The sequence below is a fragment of the Procambarus clarkii genome, chromosome 32, assembly GCF_040958095.1.
Source record: "Procambarus clarkii isolate CNS0578487 chromosome 32, FALCON_Pclarkii_2.0, whole genome shotgun sequence".
Classification (NCBI taxonomy): domain Eukaryota; kingdom Metazoa; phylum Arthropoda; class Malacostraca; order Decapoda; family Cambaridae; genus Procambarus; species Procambarus clarkii.
This window is the reverse complement of record NC_091181.1, coordinates 40522574-40542194: the sequence shown is the minus strand read 5'-3', so window position 1 is coordinate 40542194 and position 19621 is coordinate 40522574. Positions and strand designations below refer to the sequence as shown.

The window sequence follows — 19621 nt, the reverse complement described above, 5'->3', positions numbered from 1 at the left end:
GCTACTGCCAATCTTCCCGTCAGTTTTAATATATCACATGCAAGTAAGTTAATGCCATCCTTTGTAGAAGCAGAAGTTGATGTGTTCTTTACCACCTTTGAAACCCTTGCTAATCAACTCAGTTGGCCTGTCGACCAATGGGCCACACTTCTCAGAGTCCATCTTACAGGTAGAGCTGCAGTCACACTCAGTACTTTGGCGTCTGAGAATGACTACTACACTCTGAAACAAGCAGTGTTGGACGCCTACCTCCTCTCTACTGAAAGTTATAGAAGGAAATTCCGTGACCACCTGAAGGCAAGTACCACTACCTTCCTCGAGTTTGCTAACACGAAACGGAGGTATTTCATGAAATGGCTGGAAGCAGCACATGTCTCTACTTTTACAGAACTCGTCAACCTGATGCTTGTTGAAGAATTCTTGAGACGTGTGCCGCCTCCTGTCCGCCTCTACTTAGCAGATAAAGAAGAAACCGACTACCTGAAGTGTGCTAAGTCGGCTGACACTTACAGCCTCATCCACCGGCTGACACCTGAACCATCCTCCAGTAAGAAGTCGTGGTACAGTTACGAGAAGGTGAGCCCCGATCAAGCTGGTTCACAACTGTACTGCAAGTATTGTAGACTCTATGGACATACCATAGACAAGTGTGGTAAGTCTCAATACAAGGGAACCACTGACCAACAACGACCCAAACCAACTCCTCCTAAGTCCGGTAAGCCTGTGATGAATGTTGGTGTTGATGTTAATGATCTTTCTCTTTTCAGTAACCACCTGTATACTGGAACTGTCTCTGCCAACGGTTCAAATCCGGAGGGACGTTTCAAATTGAAGATCTTGAGGGACACAGCGGCTCTACAATCGATCATCTTGAAGTCGGCTGTGCCCAACATAGTCTACACCGGGGAAACAGTCTTCATCACTGACCTCACTGCTACCACTCCATACCCTCTCGCCAGAGTCCACCTGAATTGTCCCTACGTGAACGGGGAAGTCCAAGTCGCCGTCAGGGAAAAGCCTTTTCCCATGCCTGGAGTGCAACTTCTCCTAGGCAACGACTTGGCAGAAGACCTGCAACCGACCAACCTGATCGTCATGGACAAACCCCAGGTGTGTAACTCTGTGCCAAGTAATCCTATTCTCGAGTATGTTCCAGCAGAGGTTCAAGAGAGTGATGAAGTTTCTCCTCCGGTTCTCGTGACCACCCGTGCACAAGCCGCACGTCCACAGCCAGCTGACTCTACTGCTACCGCTGTCCCTCAAGACCCTCAGAAACTACCCCCGCATCTGACCAAGTTGGAGTTCCGTAAGTTGCAGAGGGAAGATCTTACTTTAACACCATTGTTTTTCCAGGCTGAGACTCAACCCGACAGTATTCCTGGGTTCTTCCTAGAGAACGACTTGCTCTACCGCAGATATAGACCCAGTAAACTGAAGGAGGAGGACGATTGGGCCAACACCGAACAACTTGTGATTCCCACCAGCCTGCGGCCCACTATTCTACACCTGGCCCACGGAGCATTCTCCCACTACGGCTTCAACAAGACTTACCATGGGATTCGCCAAGACTACTACTGGCCAGGTATGGTAAACAACGTCAAACAGTACGTAAAACAGTGTCATACATGTCAGATGGCAGGCAAACCGAACGTCTCCATTCCCAGAGCACCACTGATTCCCATACAGGTGCCTGCGGAACCTTTCCACAGACTCATAATAGACTGTGTTGGTCCTTTACCTCGGACCAGTTCAGGTAACGCCTACATCCTAACCATCCTGTGTCCTACCACCAGATTTCCCATAGCAGTTCCAGTGAAGAACATCACGGCTGCTACGGTTATCAAACATCTACTGAAGATCTTCACTCAATACGGATTTCCCAGGGAGATTCAAAGTGACTGTGGCACCAACTTCACCAGTGATCTCTTCAAAAGGACACTGGAGGAGTTCAACATCAAACAGGTATTGTCCAGCCCCTATCATCCTGCTTCACAGGGTTCTCTTGAACGTAGTCATCAGACCATCAAAGCACTCTTGAAAAAGTTTTGTAGTGAAACCTCAAAGGATTGGGATAAGCAGATTGACCTAATAATGTGTATTTTCAGAAGTCTCCCCAATGAGTCCCTAGGAGTATCTCCTTATGAGATGCTCTACGGCCGTAAGTGCCGTACTCCCCTTAAGGCTTTCAAAGACTCTCTCAGAGATGCCACCTTCAGTGAGCATCAGAATGTGCCCCAGTTTCTTCAAAACCTTCAACACATTCTAGAGAGAGTCCACCGCTTTGCCCATGATAATCTATTGAAAGCCCAGGTGAGAATGAAGACTCATTACGACCAGACCAGCAAAGTAAGAAAATTCAAGCCGGGAGACTTCGTCCTTGCTTATTTCCCTATCCCAGGTTCACCTTTACAAAACAGATTTTCAGGACCCTACTGCGTCAAAGAGTGCAGAAACAACAACACATACGTCATAGAGACTCCAGATAGGCGGCGGAAGACCCAGCTGTGCCACGTCAACCTCCTGAAGCAATATAATGGTACTCCTCCCACTGTCTTGATTAATTGTTCTACCTTCACAGAACCCTACATCCACAGTGAGACCATCCCAGCTTCTTCTCCCGAAAGCACTGACAAGGAGTCGGCGCTTTCTAATTCCAAAATCCTTAATGATCTTCCCAAATGCTTTCAGGATAATACTCGTGCTCCTATGCCCTCTTCTAATTCCACTCTCACCTCGTCAGATAAGCCCTACATCCTCCATGTCGACGCCAATGGTACCGACGATGGTGGTGTCGTGATGCAGCAACGAGGCGAGAAGAATACACCTGTCAGCGACTACTGCTACAAGGAACGATGGAACAATTGGCAAGGAGCTACTCTTCCTCATCCTGAAGCTTCAGCACTTCACTCCACACCTGAAAAGTGCTCGGTCCACCATCAATACGGACCACACCACCCTACACCTCCTGCAGCACGCCCACTTCTCATCTCAACGTCTTCTACTATGGGCTTGTTAACTGCAGAAATTCAACCTGGAGACACGCTATACCAAGAGTCTGACAACATCTTAGCCCATGATCTCTCCAGAGTTTATGAAGTAGAAGCAACTCCATCTAATACTCCACCACATAACGACGTACTTCTTCCAGAACCGCAGGCTTCGGGGGAGAGTTGTGACGATAATCTCCTTCAAGAGATTGAGCCTGCTCTTCCCTCCAAAATTACGTCTTCACAATTATATAAAAAGACTATGGAAGAAATGTCCAACAACGACAACAACACCAGCACCAGCAAGGCTTGCCAGGGTGAGCAGAAACGTATGCAGCCCGCCACCTGTTCGGACCCAAATCACCAAACTACCCGTTGATCGCTACGGCTCCGCTGATTGGTCGCCGGTCTGGCTGCACCTGCACTCGCCCCCCAATACTACCCGATGTCTGGGGTCGCCCCAACATCAGTCTTCAGAATGTTCCGTGCTTTCGTAGCCAGCACTCCTCCCAGCTAGACTCTAGAGTGTACTGAGAGAGGTGGTGGCTTTAAGCCAATATTCCAGCACCTCCCACTTAACCTTTGTGTTGCACTTCTTATTATTTTGCCTTAACGTAACTTTCATTGTGTCATGTAAGTATTCTTATTATTTTGATTCATTGATTTTATTATAAGAATTTGTTTGTGCATTATTTTCATGTTTTGATTTATTTAACGTAATTAAAATTTCATTGTTAAAGTTTACTTGTGTTTTGTGTGTCTTCTCCTTACCTTACCACAGACGAAGTTCCAGTTTTCTATTTTTTTTTATAACTATGTGACGAGGCCATACCCCTAGCCTTAAACAGCCGAACACCAACGCGTTACCGTCACAATAGTGATACAGACAGTTTCATTTTCACCTTACTAGCTGAAGATGTCTTTAATGAGATGGGGAAAGAACCCCTTAGTTTGTGGATGGATACGAGTAATTTTCCTGAAACTCACCCCTTGTATGATCCTTCTAAAAAGGGTGTTTTAGGGCTGTTAAAGTCAGAGGTGTCAGATAAACACATCCTTGAAGTTGTGGCACTCAAGCCCAAAATGTATAGTGTGCTTTTGCTTGACAATAAAAATTCCATCACCGCTAAGGGTATTCCCCGAGCTGTGCAAAGATCTTTAACACATAACCACTTTAAAGAGACCCTTCACAGTAATGGTGTAGTAAATACTTTTAATTACTCACAAATAAGAAACATAGGGGGGCAGATGGCAACCACATTCAAAACTAAGAGGGGTTTAAGTGCATTTGATGATAAGCGCTTTTACCTAAATAAATACACTAGCCTAGCGTATGGTCACCCAGACATACCATCCGAGCCCCACCCCAACACCTCAGCCCAAGGAATGTCCACCGAGAGTGAAGGTGGTGACGTCATTGAACCACAAGGAGAGGAAGGACAACACCCCACCAGCGAGAGTGAACCCTATGACGTCAGCAGTCAGTCACCTGAGGGAGGCGCACTACATCCCATTCACTCTCTGGGAGATGATGAGTCATCATCTTCGTCCCAGGAGGAGGAGGAGGAGGGGGAGGAAGACCCCACAACGGACTTGTGGGCGAGAAGGAGAGGTCTTGTTAATAAATATTATGTGGGGGGAGATGACCTACAATACGACTATGTTTAACCCTATGTACTTTGATAATATAATCTATAAATCATCAGGATTATTTCTTTTTCTCCTTCTTTAAGTATAGAGGCTTAAAATATATCCAACTTAAAAACAACTAAGGGAGGCTGGTCCCTCTTACGGTACACTCAAGGTCATCAAGTATGAGGAGGGCTGGTGAGGGGGGACCGCCCCTACTGCGAGGATCCTGTTTTTACACCTGTCCCATAGGGGGAGGTGGGGGGGGGGGGGTAACTACCGCTCACCTGAGTGTTTATTATACAAATATACTGTCATACTTTTCTGTATAAATGAACATGAGCATGAACATAGCGACACATAATAGATACCTATCTTCACTATTTTACGATTGTTGCTGCCCCACACCTTGGGCGACCTAATATGGGGTGGCTCTAAGTGGCACCCCGCCTCTGATTTTCTTATCTGATTACCCTTCATAGGCAGCTACTTTACTGTAAATGAACATGATCATAGTGGCACATAATAGATACCTATCTTCACTGTTTTTTCGACTGCTACCACTCACACCTTGGGTGACCTAATATGGAGTGGCACTATGTGGCTCCCCGCTTCTGATTTTCTTATCTGATCTACATACATAGGTGGCTCTATCTGTCTCCAAATAATCTACTGACGTGGCTTCTCTTGATGATGTCATTGACCTCGTTGTGTCTTGCATGCCAGCCCTTTGTGCTTCCGCAATGCAACCCATGCAGTCCGTATTGGTCTGCTTCCACCCTGTTGCAAGTACACTAGTATCTCTATTTTTTGTTTATATTATTTTTGCCCAACATTTTACCTCTATTCTCCAAAACTGATTATCATGTTTTATCATGTTCTCTGTGTCAGTATGAACCCAGATCACTATCATCTACCAGTTTAATGTTTGAGAAATTTTCCCTGCTGTTGCACTAGCTAAGGTTGCCACGCTCCTCCCCCCCCCCCTCCCGGGGTCTAGATACATGCACCCATCACATACATACATGTCATACCTGGTGTCACTTGATATTTAATAATCACAAGATAAATAATGTAATTTGAGTGAAAACTGAACATTTTGTGTTGATTTCAAACATATTTCTATTATAATTTTATTATTATACAAAACAGAGGTAGAGAGACAGACAGAGCCGGCAACATCTCCCGAGACCCCATTACTCCTGACAGTCAGACACGAGCCTCCCGGCGCACCACTGTGTGCTGGACTGTGACACTAATGTACTCCCTGTGTTGGCGTCACTCCCTGTGTTGGCGTCACTCCCTGTGTTGGCGTCACTCCCTGTGTTGGCGTCACTCCCTGTGTTGGCGACACTCCCTGTGTTGGCGACACTCCCTGTGTTGGCGACACTCCCTGTGTTGGCGTCACTCCCTGTGTTGGCGTCACTCCCTGTGTTGGCGTCACTCCCTGTGTTGGCGTCACTCCCTGTGTTGGCGTCACTCCCTGTGTTGGCGTCACTCCCTGTGTTGGCGTCACTCCCTATGTTGGCGACACTCCCTGTGTTGGCGACACTCCCTGTGTTGGCGTCACTCCCTGTGTTGGCGTCACTCCCTGTGTTGGCGTCACTCCCTGTGTTGGCGTCACTCCCTGTGTTGGCGTCACTCCTTGTGTTGGCGTCACTCCCTGTGTTGGCGTCACTCCCTGTGTTGGCGGTGTTGGCGTCACTCCTTGTGTTGGCGGTGTTGACGTCACTCCCTATATTGGCGTCACTCCCTGTGTTGGCGGTGTTGGCGTCACTCCCTATGTTGGCGTCACTCCCTATGTTGGCGGTGTTGGCGTCACTCCCAATGTTGGCGGTGTTGGCGTAACTCCCTATGTTAGCGTCACTCCCTATGTTGGCGGTGTTGGCGTCACTCCCTGTGTTAGCGTCACTCACTATGTTGGCGTCACTCCCTATGTTAGCGTCACTCCCTATGTTGGCAGTGTTGGCGTCACTCCCTGTGTAAGCGTCACTCCCTATGTTGGCGGTGTTGGCGTCACTCCCTGTGTTGGCGGTGTTTGCGTCACTTCCTGTGTTGGCGGTGTTGGCGTCACTCCCTGTGTTGGCGGTGTTGACGCCACTCCCTATGTTAGCGTCACTCCCTATGTTGGCGTCACTCCCTATGTTGGCGTCACTCCCTATGTGGGCGTCACTCCCTATGTTGGCGGTGTTAGCGTCACTTCCTGTGTTGGCGGTGTTGGCGTCACTCACTGTTTTGGCGGTGTTGGCGTCACTCCCTGTGTTGGCGGTGTCGGCGTCACTCCCTGTGTTGGCGGTGTTGGCGTCACTCCCTATGTTGGCGGTGTTGGCGTCACTCCCTGTGTTGGCGGTGTTGGCGTCACTCCCTATGTTGGCGGTGTTGGCGTCACTCCCTATGTTGGCGGTGTTGGCGTCACTCCCTATGTTGGCGGTTTTGGCGTCACTTCCTATGTTGGCGGTGTTGGCGTCACTCCCTGTGTTGGCGGTGTTGGCGTCACTCACTGTTTTGGCGGTGTTGGCGTCATTCCCTGTGTTGGTGGTGTTGGCGTCACTCCCTGAGTTGGCGGTGTTGGCGTCACTCACTGTTTTGGCGGTGTTGGCGTCACTCCATGTGTTCGTGGTGTTGGCGTCACTCACTGTGTTGGCGGTGTTGGCGTCACTCACTGTTTTGCCGGTGTTGGCGTCACTCACTGTTTTGCCGGTGTTGGCGTCACTCCCTGTGTTGACGGTGGTGGCGTCACTCCCTATGTTGACGGTGTTGGCGTCACTCCCTGTGTTGGCGGTGTTGGCGTCACTCCCTATGTTGGCGTCACTCCCTGTGTTGGCGGTGTTGGCGTCACTCCCTATATTGGCGGTGTTGGCGTCACTCCCAATGTTGGCGGTGTTGGCGTAACTCCCTATGTTAGCGTCACTCCCTATGTTGGCGGTGTTGGCGTCACTCCCTATGTTAGCGTCACTCCCTATGTTGGCAGTGTTGGCGTCACTCCCTGTGTAAGCGTCACTCCCTATGTTGGCGGTGTTGGCGTCACTCCCTGTGTAAGCGTCACTCCCTATGTTGGCGGTGTTGGCGTCACTCCCTATATTGGCGGTGTTGGCGTCACGCCCTATGTTGGCGGTGTTGGCGTCACTCCCTGTGTTAGCGTCACTCCCTATGTTGTCGGTGTTGGCGTCACTCCCTATGTTAGCGTCACTCCCTATGTTGGCAGTGTTGGCGTCACTCCCTGTGTAAGCGTCACTCCCTATGTTGGCGGTGTTGGCGTCACTCCCTGTGTTGGCGGTGTTTGCGTCACTTCCTGTGTTGGCGTCACTCCCTGTGTTGGCGGTGTTGACGCAACTCCCTATGTTAGCGTCACTCCCTATGTTGGCGTCACTCCCTATGTTGGCGTCACTAACTATGTGGGCGTCACTCCCTATGTTGGCGGTGTTAGCGTCACTTCCTGTGTTGGCGGTGTTGGCGTCACTCTCTGTTTTGGCGGTGTTGGCGTCACTCCCTGTGTTGGCGGTGTCGGCGTCACTCCCTGTGTTGGCGGTGTTGGCGTCACTCCCTATGTTGGCGGTGTTGGCGTCACTCCCTGTGTTGGCGTCACTCCCTATGTTGGCGGTGTTATCGTCACTCCCTATGTTGGCGGTGTTGGCGTCACTCCCTGTGTTGACGGTGTTGGCGTCACTCCCTGTGTTGGCGGTGTTGGCGTCACTCCCTGTGTTGGTGGTGTTGGCGTCACTCCCTGAGTTGGCGGTGTTGGCGTCACTCCCTGAGTTGGCGGTGTTGGCGTCACTCACTGTTTTGGCGGTGTTGGCGTCACTCCCTGTGTTCGTGGTGTTGGCGTCACTCCCTGTGTTGGCGGTGTTGACGTCACTCACTGTTTTGGCGGTGTTGGCGTCACTCCCTGTGTTGGCGGTGTTGGCGTCACTCACTGTTTTGCCGGTGTTGGCGTCACTCCCTGTGTTGACGGTGGTGGCTTCACTCCCTATGTTGACGGTGTTGGCGTCACTCCCTGTGTTGACGGTGGTGGCGTCACTCTCTGTGTTGGCGGTATAGGCGTCACTCCCTGTGTTGGCGGTGTTGGCGTCACTCCCTGTGTTGGCGGTGTTGGCGTCACTCCCTGTGTTGGCGGTGTTGACGTCACTCACTGTTTTGGCGGTGTTGGCGTCACTCCCTGTGTTGCCGGTGTTGGCGTCACTCCCTGTGTTGGCGGTGTTGGCGTCACTCCCTGTGTTGACGGTGGTGGCGTCACTCTCTGTGTTGGCGGTATAGGCGTCACTCCCTGTGTTGGCGGTGTTGGCGTCACTCCCTGTGTTCGTGGTGTTGGCGTCACTCCCTGTGTTGGCGGTGTTGGCGTCACTCACTGTTTTGGCGGTGTTGGCGTCACTCCCTGTGTTGGCGGTGTCGGCGTCACTCCCTGTGTTGGCGGTGTTGGCGTCACTCCCTATGTTGGCGGTGTTGGCGTCACTCCCTGTGTTGGCGGTTTTGGCGTCACTCCCTGTGTTGACGGTGGTGGCGTCACTCCCAATGTTGACGGTGTTGGCGTCACTCCCTGTGTTGGCAGTGATGGCGTCACTCCCTGTGTTGGCGGTGTTGGCGTCACTCCCTGGGTTGGCGGTGTTGGCGTCACTCACTGTTTTGGAGGTGTTGGTGTCACTCACTGTGTTGGCGGTGTTGGCGTCACTCCCTGTGTTGGCGGTGTTGGCGTCACTCACTGTTTTGCCGGTGTTGGCGTCACTGACTGTTTTGGAGGTGTTGGCGTCACTCACTGTTTTGCCGGTGTTGGCGTCACTCACTGTTTTGGAGGTGTTGGTGTCACTCACTGTGTTGGCGGTGTTGGCGTCACTCCCTGTGTTGGCGGTGTTGGTGTCACTCCCTGTGTTGGCGGTGTTGGCGTCACTCACTGTTTTGCCGGTGTTGGCGTCACTCCCTGTTTTGGCGGTATTGGCGTCACTCCCTATGTTGGCGGTGTTGGCGTCACTCCCTGTGTTGACGGTGTTGGCGTCACTCACTGGTTTGGCGGTATAGGCGTCACTCCCTGTGTTGGCGGTGTGGGCGTCACTCCCTGTGTTGGCGGTGTTGGCGTCACTCACTGTTTTGGCGGTATAGGCGTCACTCCCTGTGTTGGCGGTGTTGACGTCACTCCCTGTGTTGACGGTGGTGGCGTCACTCCCTGTGTTGGCGGTGGTGGCGTCACTCCCTGTGTTAGCGGTGGTGGCGTCACTCCCTGTGTTAGCGGTGGTGGCGTCACTCCCTGTGTTGGCGGTGTTGGCGTCACTCCCTGTGTTAGCGGTGGTGGCGTCACTCCCTGTGTTGGCGGTGGTGGCGTCACTCCCTGTGTTAGCCGTGGTGGCGTCTCTCCCTGTGTTAGCGGTGGTGGCGTCACTCCCTGTGTTGGCGGTGGTGGCGTCACTCCCTGTGTTAGCTGTGGTGGCGTCACTCCCTGTGTTAGCGGTGGTGGCGTCACTCCCTGTGTTGGCGGTGGTGGCGTCACTCCCTGTGTTAGCCGTGGTTGCGTCTCTCCCTGTGTTAGCGGTGGTGGCGTCACTCCCTGTGTTGGCGGTGGTGGAGTCACTCCCTGTGTTAGCGGTGGTGGCGTCACTCCCTGTGTTAGCCGTGGTGGCGTCACTCCCTGTGTTAGCCGTGGTGGCGTCACTCCTTGTGTTGGCGGTGGTGGCGTCACTCCCTGTGTTAGCCGTGGTGGCGTCACTCCCTGTGTTAGCGGTGGTGGCGTCACTCCTTGTGTTAGCCGTGGTGGCGTCACTCACTGTGTTAGCCGTGGTGGCGTCACTCCCTGTGTTAGCGGTGGTGGCGTCACTCCCTGTGTTAGCGGTGGTGGCGTCTCTCCCTGTGTTAGCGGTGGTGGCGTCACTCTCTGTGTTAGCCGTGGTGGCGTCACTCCCTATGTTGGCGGTGTTGGCGTCACTCCCTGTGTTGGCGGTGTTGGCGTCACTCCCTGTGTTGACGGTGGTGGCGTCACTCCCTATGTTGACGGTGTTGGCGTCACTCCCTGTGTTGGCAGTGATGGCGTCACTCCCTGTGTTGGCGGTGTTGGCGTCACTCCCTGTGTTGGCGGTGTTGGCGTCACTCACTGTTTTGGAGGTGTTGGTGTCACTCACTGTGTTGGCGGTGTTGGCGTCACTCCCTGTGTTGGCGGTGTTGGCGTCACTCACTGTTTTGCCGGTGTTGGCGTCACTCACTGTTTTGGAGGTGTTGGCGTCACTCACTGTTTTGCCGGTGTTGGCGTCACTCACTGTTTTGGAGGTGTTGGTGTCACTCACTGTGTTGGCGGTGTTAGCGTCACTCCCTGTGTTGGCGGTGTTGGTGTCACTCCCTGTGTTGGCGGTGTTGGCGTCACTCACTGTTTTGCCGGTGTTGGCGTCACTCCCTGTTTTGGCGGTATTGGCGTCACTCCCTATGTTGGCAGTGTTGGCGTCACTCCCTGTGTTGACGGTGTTGGCGTCACTCACTGTTTTGGCGGTATAGGCGTCACTCCCTGTTGGCGGTGGGCGTCACTCCCTGTGTTGGCGGTGTTGGCGTCACTCACTGTTTTGGCGGTATAGGCGTCACTCCCTGTGTTGGCGGTGTTGACGTCACTCCCTGTGTTGGCGGTGGTGGCGTCACTCCCTGTGTTGGCGGTGGTGGCGTCACTCCATGTGTTAGCGGTGGTGGCGTCACTCCCTGTGTTAGCGGTGGTGGCGTCACTCCCTGTGTTGGCGGTGTTGGCGTCACTCCCTGTGTTAGCGGTGGTGGCGTCACTCCCTGTGTTGGCGGTGGTGGCGTCACTCCCTGTGTTAGCCGTGGTGGCGTCTCTCCCTGTGTTAGCGGTGGTGGCGTCACTCCCTGTGTTAGCCGTGGTGGCGTCACTCCCTGTGTTAGCGGTGGTGGCGTCACTCCCTGTGTTAGCCGTGGTGGCGTCACTCACTGTGTTAGCCGTGGTGGCGTCACTCCCTGTGTTAGCCGTGGTGGCGTCACTCCCTGTGTTAGCGGTGGTGGCGTCACTCCATGTGTTAGCGGTGGTGGCGTCACTCCCTGTGTTGGCGGTGGTGGCGTCACTCCCTGTGTTAGCGGTGGTGGCGTCACTCCCTGTGTTAGCGGTGTTGGCGTCACTCCCTGTGTTGGCGGTGTTGGTGTCACTCCCTGTGTTGGCGGTGTTGGCGTCACTCACTGTTTTGCCGGTGTTGGCGTCACTCCCTGTTTTGGCGGTATTGGCGTCACTCCCTATGTTGGCGGTGTTGGCGTCACTCCCTGTGTTGACGGTGTTAGCGTCACTCACTGGTTTGGCGGTATAGGCGTCACTCCCTGTGTTGGCGGTGTGGGCGTCACTCCCTGTGTTGGCGGTGTTGGCGTCACTCACTGTTTTAGCGGTATAGGCGTCACTCCCTGTGTTGGCGGTGTTGACGTCACTCCCTGTGTTGACGGTGGTGGCGTCACTCCCTGTGTTGGCGGTGGTGGCGTCACTCCCTGTGTTAGCGGTGGTGGCGTCACTCCCTGTGTTAGCGGTAGTGGCGTCACTCCCTGTGTTGGCGGTGTTGGCGTCACTCCCTGTGTTAGCGGTGGTGGCGTCACTCCCTGTGTTGGCGGTGGTGGCGTCACTCCCTGTGTTAGCCGTGCTGGCGTATCTCCCTGTGTTAGCGTTGGTGGCGTCACTCTCTGTGTTGGCGGTGGTGGCGTCACTCCCTGTGTTAGCTGTGGTGGCGTCACTCCCTGTGTTAGCGGTGGTGGCGTCACTCCCTGTGTTGGCGGTGGTGGCGTCACTCCCTGTGTTAGCCGTGGTGGCGTCTCTCCCTGTGTTAGCGGTGGTGGCGTCACTCCCTGTGTTGGCGGTGGTGGCGTCACTCCCTGTGTTAGCGGTGGTGGCGTCACTCCCTGTGTTAGCCGTGGTGGCGTCACTCCCTGTGTTAGCCGTGGTGGCGTCTCTCCCTGTGTTAGCGGTGGTGGCGTCACTCCCTGTGTTGGCGGTGGTGGCGTCACTCCCTGTGTTAGCTGTGGTGGCGTCACTCCCTGTGTTAGCGGTGGTGGCGTCACTCCCTGTGTTGGCGGTGGTGGCGTCACTCCCTGTGTTAGCCGTGGTTGCGTCTCTCCCTGTGTTAGCGGTGGTGGCGTCACTCCCTGTGATGGCGGTGGTGGAGTCACTCCCTGTGTTAGCGGTGGTGGCGTCACTCCCTGTGTTAGCCGTGGTGGCGTCACTCCCTGTGTTAGCCGTGGTGGCGTCACTCCTTGTGTTGGCGGTGGTGGCGTCACTCCCTGTGTTAGCCGTGGTGGCGTCACTCCCTGTGTTAGCGGTGGTGGCGTCACTCCTTGTGTTAGCCGTGGTGGCGTCACTCACTGTGTTAGCCGTGGTGGCGTCACTCCCTGTGTTAGCGGTGGTGGCGTCACTCCCTGTGTTAGCGGTGGTGGCGTCTCTCCCTGTGTTAGCGGTGGTGGCGTCACTCTCTGTGTTAGCCGTGGTGGCGTCACTCCCTATGTTGGCGGTGTTGGCGTCACTCCCTGTGTTGGCGGTGTTGGCGTCACTCCCTGTGTTGACGGTGGTGGCGTCACTCCCTATGTTGACGGTGTTGGCGTCACTCCCTGTGTTGGCAGTGATGGCGTCACTCCCTGTGTTGGCGGTGTTGGCGTCACTCCCTGTGTTGGCGGTGTTGGCGTCACTCACTGTTTTGGAGGTGTTGGTGTCACTCACTGTGTTGGCGGTGTTGGCGTCACTCCCTGTGTTGGCGGTGTTGGCGTCACTCACTGTTTTGCCGGTGTTGGCGTCACTCACTGTTTTGGAGGTGTTGGCGTCACTCACTGTTTTGCCGGTGTTGGCGTCACTCACTGTTTTGGAGGTGTTGGTGTCACTCACTGTGTTGGCGGTGTTAGCGTCACTCCCTGTGTTGGCGGTGTTGGTGTCACTCCCTGTGTTGGCGGTGTTGGCGTCACTCACTGTTTTGCCGGTGTTGGCGTCACTCCCTGTTTTGGCGGTATTGGCGTCACTCCCTATGTTGGCAGTGTTGGCGTCACTCCCTGTGTTGACGGTGTTGGCGTCACTCACTGTTTTGGCGGTATAGGCGTCACTCCCTGTTGGCGGTGGGCGTCACTCCCTGTGTTGGCGGTGTTGGCGTCACTCACTGTTTTGGCGGTATAGGCGTCACTCCCTGTGTTGGCGGTGTTGACGTCACTCCCTGTGTTGGCGGTGGTGGCGTCACTCCCTGTGTTGGCGGTGGTGGCGTCACTCCATGTGTTAGCGGTGGTGGCGTCACTCCCTGTGTTAGCGGTGGTGGCGTCACTCCCTGTGTTGGCGGTGTTGGCGTCACTCCGTGTTAGCGGTGGTGGCGTCACTCCCTGTGTTGGCGGTGGTGGCGTCACTCCCTGTGTTAGCCGTGGTGGCGTCTCTCCCTGTGTTAGCGGTGGTGGCGTCACTCCCTGTGTTAGCCGTGGTGGCGTCACTCCCTGTGTTAGCGGTGGTGGCGTCACTCCCTGTGTTAGCCGTGGTGGCGTCACTCACTGTGTTAGCCGTGGTGGCGTCACTCCCTGTGTTAGCCGTGGTGGCGTCACTCCCTGTGTTAGCGGTGGTGGCGTCACTCCATGTGTTAGCGGTGGTGGCGTCACTCCCTGTGTTGGCGGTGGTGGCGTCACTCCCTGTGTTAGCGGTGGTGGCGTCACTCCCTGTGTTAGCGGTGTTGGCGTCACTCCCTGTGTTGGCGGTGTTGGTGTCACTCCCTGTGTTGGCGGTGTTGGCGTCACTCACTGTTTTGCCGGTGTTGGCGTCACTCCCTGTTTTGGCGGTATTGGCGTCACTCCCTATGTTGGCGGTGTTGGCGTCACTCCCTGTGTTGACGGTGTTAGCGTCACTCACTGGTTTGGCGGTATAGGCGTCACTCCCTGTGTTGGCGGTGTGGGCGTCACTCCCTGTGTTGGCGGTGTTGGCGTCACTCACTGTTTTAGCGGTATAGGCGTCACTCCCTGTGTTGGCGGTGTTGACGTCACTCCCTGTGTTGACGGTGGTGGCGTCACTCCCTGTGTTGGCGGTGGTGGCGTCACTCCCTGTGTTAGCGGTGGTGGCGTCACTCCCTGTGTTAGCGGTAGTGGCGTCACTCCCTGTGTTGGCGGTGTTGGCGTCACTCCCTGTGTTAGCGGTGGTGGCGTCACTCCCTGTGTTGGCGGTGGTGGCGTCACTCCCTGTGTTAGCCGTGCTGGCGTATCTCCCTGTGTTAGCGTTGGTGGCGTCACTCTCTGTGTTGGCGGTGGTGGCGTCACTCCCTGTGTTAGCTGTGGTGGCGTCACTCCCTGTGTTAGCGGTGGTGGCGTCACTCCCTGTGTTGGCGGTGGTGGCGTCACTCCCTGTGTTAGCCGTGGTGGCGTCTCTCCCTGTGTTAGCGGTGGTGGCGTCACTCCCTGTGTTGGCGGTGGTGGCGTCACTCCCTGTGTTAGCGGTGGTGGCGTCACTCCCTGTGTTAGCCGTGGTGGCGTCACTCCCTGTGTTAGCCGTGGTGGCGTCACTCCTTGTGTTGGCGGTGGTGGCGTCACTCCCTGTGTTAGCCGTGGTGGCGTCACTCCCTGTGTTAGCGGTGGTGGCGTCACTCCCTGTGTTAGCCGTGAGTAGTAGTAGGGTGTACGACTCACAGACGAATTTTTTTTTTCTGGGAGAAAATTCGTTTGAGAGTCGTGGGGGTTTCAGGTGAATTTGGAAATTCCCCTGTGAGTCGTACGACTCACAGACGAATTTTTGTTTTCTTGGAAATTCGTGTGTATCGCTTGGGGGTTTTCAGGTAAATTTTGTCAGTCACAGATTTTAGAAGTAAGGATTTCTTACGAGAAAAATAATTTCCGAGACTTAGAAGTTTGTTAAGGCCTTATGGGACAAATTCAAGTAACGTATGTAGCTCTTTAGGGCTTCCAGGAGAACTCTACCGACATGTTTTACATGTTTTCAACTTACAAAATCCGTCTGTGTAAGCCATAGTTTTCATGTAAATTTAGAAAATCACCTGTGCGGGCCAGGGTTTTCAGGAGCTCGTACCTCACATCACCTCCCTCCCCCTTACCTCGCAATCTGTCGCGTCACCTTTATTTACTTTACGCCCAGCCAGCCAGTCGGCTCTTATCATATCTTATCTTCTCCATAATATCTCGACCGTCCCTCCTCTCTCTCTCTCTCCTCCTCCTATTTCCTTACAACTATTTTCAGAGTTTCAAATAATCATAGAAGTTTATTTATATGTTTATGACCGAATTTGTAAAAGGACCATTTCCAGAGAATATTGTCTTAGATGTTTTGTTAAGGAAAACAGACAACTTATCCATAACATTTAGTTTTATATCCATTTACGGCTATTTCGCCTGTAATCTGTGAAAACTTGACAGAGTCCATTTTATACCCAATTTTCGGCAGAGTCCAGTTTATGCTCAAATTCGCCAGAGTCTACTTTGAGAGCAAAATTAGTCAGAGACAGTTTTAAGCTCATATTTCATCAGAGTCCAATTTATACCTAAAAATGAACAGAGTCTACTTTGAGAGCAAAATTAGTCAGAGACAGTTTTAAGCTCATATTTCATCAGAGTCCAATTATCAACAGAAATTCGCCAGAGTCTACTTTGAGAGCAAATTTCATCAGTGTCCTGTAATCTGTGAAAACTTGACAGAGTCCATTTTATACCCAATTTTCGTCAGAGTCCAGTTTATGCTCAAATTCGCCAGAGTCTACTTTAATAGCAAAATTCATCAGAGTCCAGTTTTCTAGCAAATTTCATCAGTGGTCTGTAATCTGTGAAAATTTGACAGAGCCCAGTTTTAAGCTCTTATTTCATCAGAGTCCAGTTTATACCGAAAATTCGCCAGAGTCTACTTTGTGCCAAAATATTCAGAGTCCAGTTCATGATCGAAATTAATCAGAGTCCAATTAAAGACCCAAATTTGACAGAGACCACATTTTCGCTACTAGCAGTCCAATCCCCCTGAAATTTTAAACAGTCATATTTCAGACACCGTAAATAAAATCAAGTCAGTTACTGAGCTCCAGCTCTCGTCCCCCCCCACCCTCTTCCACCCTCAAGTCTTTAACCCATCAATTTCCCTGAAATTTTTACCCTCTGTATTTCAGACATAGTAAATATGAAGTAAACAATTATAAAACTCTAGCTCTTGTCCTCTGTCCAAGTTCACTCCTGTAAATTCATTACTCTCAGTCCAAATCCCCCTGAGATTTAAACACCCAACTACATTTTCAGACATAGTAAATAAAAACCAGTTCAGTTATCAAGTTTCAACTCTTGTGCCCCAGCTTAGTTCATTTTGTACAAGTTCTTTATTTCCAACTAAATCATCCTAAGATTTAAGATCACCTTATTTTCTAACGTAGTAAAATTAATCAGGGCATTAGCAAAGCTCCATTTCCTCAGCCTTAGATCATCAGACATAAATATTTTCGATCAAGTCCCTCTCCAGCCTATCTGTTTATCAGAGTAATTACTTTACCGTTCTCATCCCCAACGTATCAATCCCCCAACGTATCAAAACCTTCAATAATCATACTGTATTTGCATATTTTCTCTATATTCAGCTGTGTTCTTCACATTTTGTCCATGTTTTCTGTGTTCACTCCATGTTCTTCAAATGTTCACAGTCCCATTCAGTTCATATTTTCACAAGTATCTCCATTTTTTCTGTAATCTTTCTCTTAGTCTCATTACTTTCTCTACAAATTCTAGTCATATTTTCTATGTTTTCATGTTCATCACATGTTCTCTTTACAACTTTTATACTCAATATTCATGCTAACTTCCATATTTTTGTGTTCTTTGTCAATATTCATGTTCCTCTACAAGTTCATGTTCCTCACAAGATCACTTCGTTTTTCACCTTCACTTACATGTTTTCTACATTCTTTGTCATATTCTCCATGTTCTTCACAAGTCCATTGTTCATTCTTTGTATTCCCTATTCTCCTTATCATGTTTTCATGTTCTCTGTAAGTTCATATTCCCAGCATGTTCACTGTATTCATCAACTTTTCTTACATGTATTCTTTGCCATGTTCCCCATATGTTCTCTGGGTTTTTCCCCTTACATGTTATCTAACGTTCCTTAACTAAAAAAATCTTTCACCAATCAACTAAAAACATAGTCACTTTCGTCATTTCTCAACTAAACTTATTATCCAGTCAACTAAAAATTGTCAAAGGAATCTTTCCAACACTGTTCATAACTAAACTTATTCCCTAGTCATCAGAAAATAACCGTGTTCATCATGTTTCATTGTCATTTCATAACTAAAATTATCTGCCAATCATCAGAAAAAGTCATGTTCATCATGTTTTGTCTTTTGCTCAACTAAAAGTATTCATCGGTCAACTAAAAATAGTTACTTCATCATGTTTCCTTGTCATTTCTTAACTGAAATATCACTTCTCTCATCTGAAAATAGTCAGGATTAATCTCTTTCAACACCGTTCTTAACTAAAACAGCCTTTCGCTTAGCTAAAAATTGTCAAAGGAATCTTTTCAGCACTGTTCATAACTAACTTTATCCATAGTCAAGTAAGAAAATATAGTCAAAGATATCTATCATCGTCGTTCTTAACTGACATTTATACTTTGTGGAGCACTAAAAATAGTCAAATGTAACTTTTTCAACACTTTCGTAACTAAAATTATATGTCGCTAAGTAAGAAAAATAGTCAAAGGTGCTCTCCGTTACACCAAAGTTACTCTTCGAGAAATCAAAGACACTCTTCAATACATCAAGGACTTACTCAAAGATACCAAAGTTACACTCTAAGACATCCTTCGAGACATCAAAGACATCCTTTAAGACTTCAAGGGCACTCTTCGAGATATCAAAAGACACTCTCAAACACTCAAAATTTACTCGCATCCTCAAAGTTATTCTCAGAGTCATCAAAAAGTTAATCTCAGTCATCAAAATGCTATTCTCTAAGTAGCCTTTCGTTCATCAGAGAAACTTTCTAAGACATCTTCGTTCATTAAAGTTAATCTCAGAGGCATAAAAGTTATTCTCGGAGCTATCAAAATTAATCTCTAAAACAACAAAAGTTAATCTCTGTCATCAAAGTTGATCTGCAAGATATCTTCGAGACATCAAAGTTACTTTTCATTACATCAAAGACGCATTCAAATACTACCCATGTTCTCAGAAGTCATTCTCTAAGCCATCAATGTTCTTCTCTAAGACATAAAAGTTATTCTCTATGTCATCAAAAAGTTATTCTCTGAGCTAACAAAATACTACTCATGTTCTCAAAGACATTCTCCAATTCGTCAATGTTGTTTCAAAGACATCAAAGTTAATCTCAGAGTTATCCAAAGACATTCTCAAAGTCATCTAAAGTTATTCTCTAAGACATCAAAGTTATTCTAAGAGTTATCAAAAGTTATTCTCAGTCATGTTATGTTATTCTCTAACTCACTTCCATTCATCAAAGACATTCTCTAAGCCCTCAAAGTTATTCTCTAAGAGAACAAAGTCATTCCCAGAGTCATCAAAAAGTTATTCTTCGAAACATAAAATTTGCTCTGTAAGATATCTTCGTTCATCAAACTTATTCTCAGAGATATCTAAAGTTATTCTCAGAGACATCTAAAGTTAATCTTGGTCATCAAAGTTGTTCTCTAAACATCAATGTTGTTCTCCAAGACATCAAAGATGTTCTCAAAATCATAAAAGTTATTCCCAGAGCTATCAAAGTTAATCTCAGAGTTATCCAAAGATATTCTCATGTCCACAAAAGTTATTCCAAGAGACGTCAAAGTTATTCTCAGAGACATCTAAAGTTATTCTCTAAGACATCAAGTTATTCTAAGAGCTATCAAAAGTTATTCTCAGTCATGATATGTTATTCTCTAAGTAACCTTCCATTCATCAAAGACATTCTCTAAGTCCTGAAAGTTATTCTCTAAGACAACAAAGTCTTTCTCAGAGCTACCAAAGTTGTTCTCTAAGACATAAAAGTTATTCTCAGAGTCATCAAAGTGATCTCTAATTCACCTTCGTTCTCCCAAAGTTGTTCTCTAAGACACCTTCGTT

General features: G+C 50.1%; 1 protein-coding gene across 1 annotated transcript in view; it reads right to left on the bottom strand.

Moving 5' to 3' along the window:
- Positions 1-5196: 5196 nt before the first annotated feature.
- The window catches only part of LOC138370538 (serine-rich adhesin for platelets-like), a 62568-nt gene continuing 48143 nt past the window's right edge, over positions 5197-19621 (bottom strand). The window contains 2 exon segments of the mRNA XM_069334923.1: positions 5197-5396; positions 6133-9015. Of these exon segments, the coding sequence (XP_069191024.1) occupies positions 5197-5396; positions 6133-9015 (3083 nt within the window).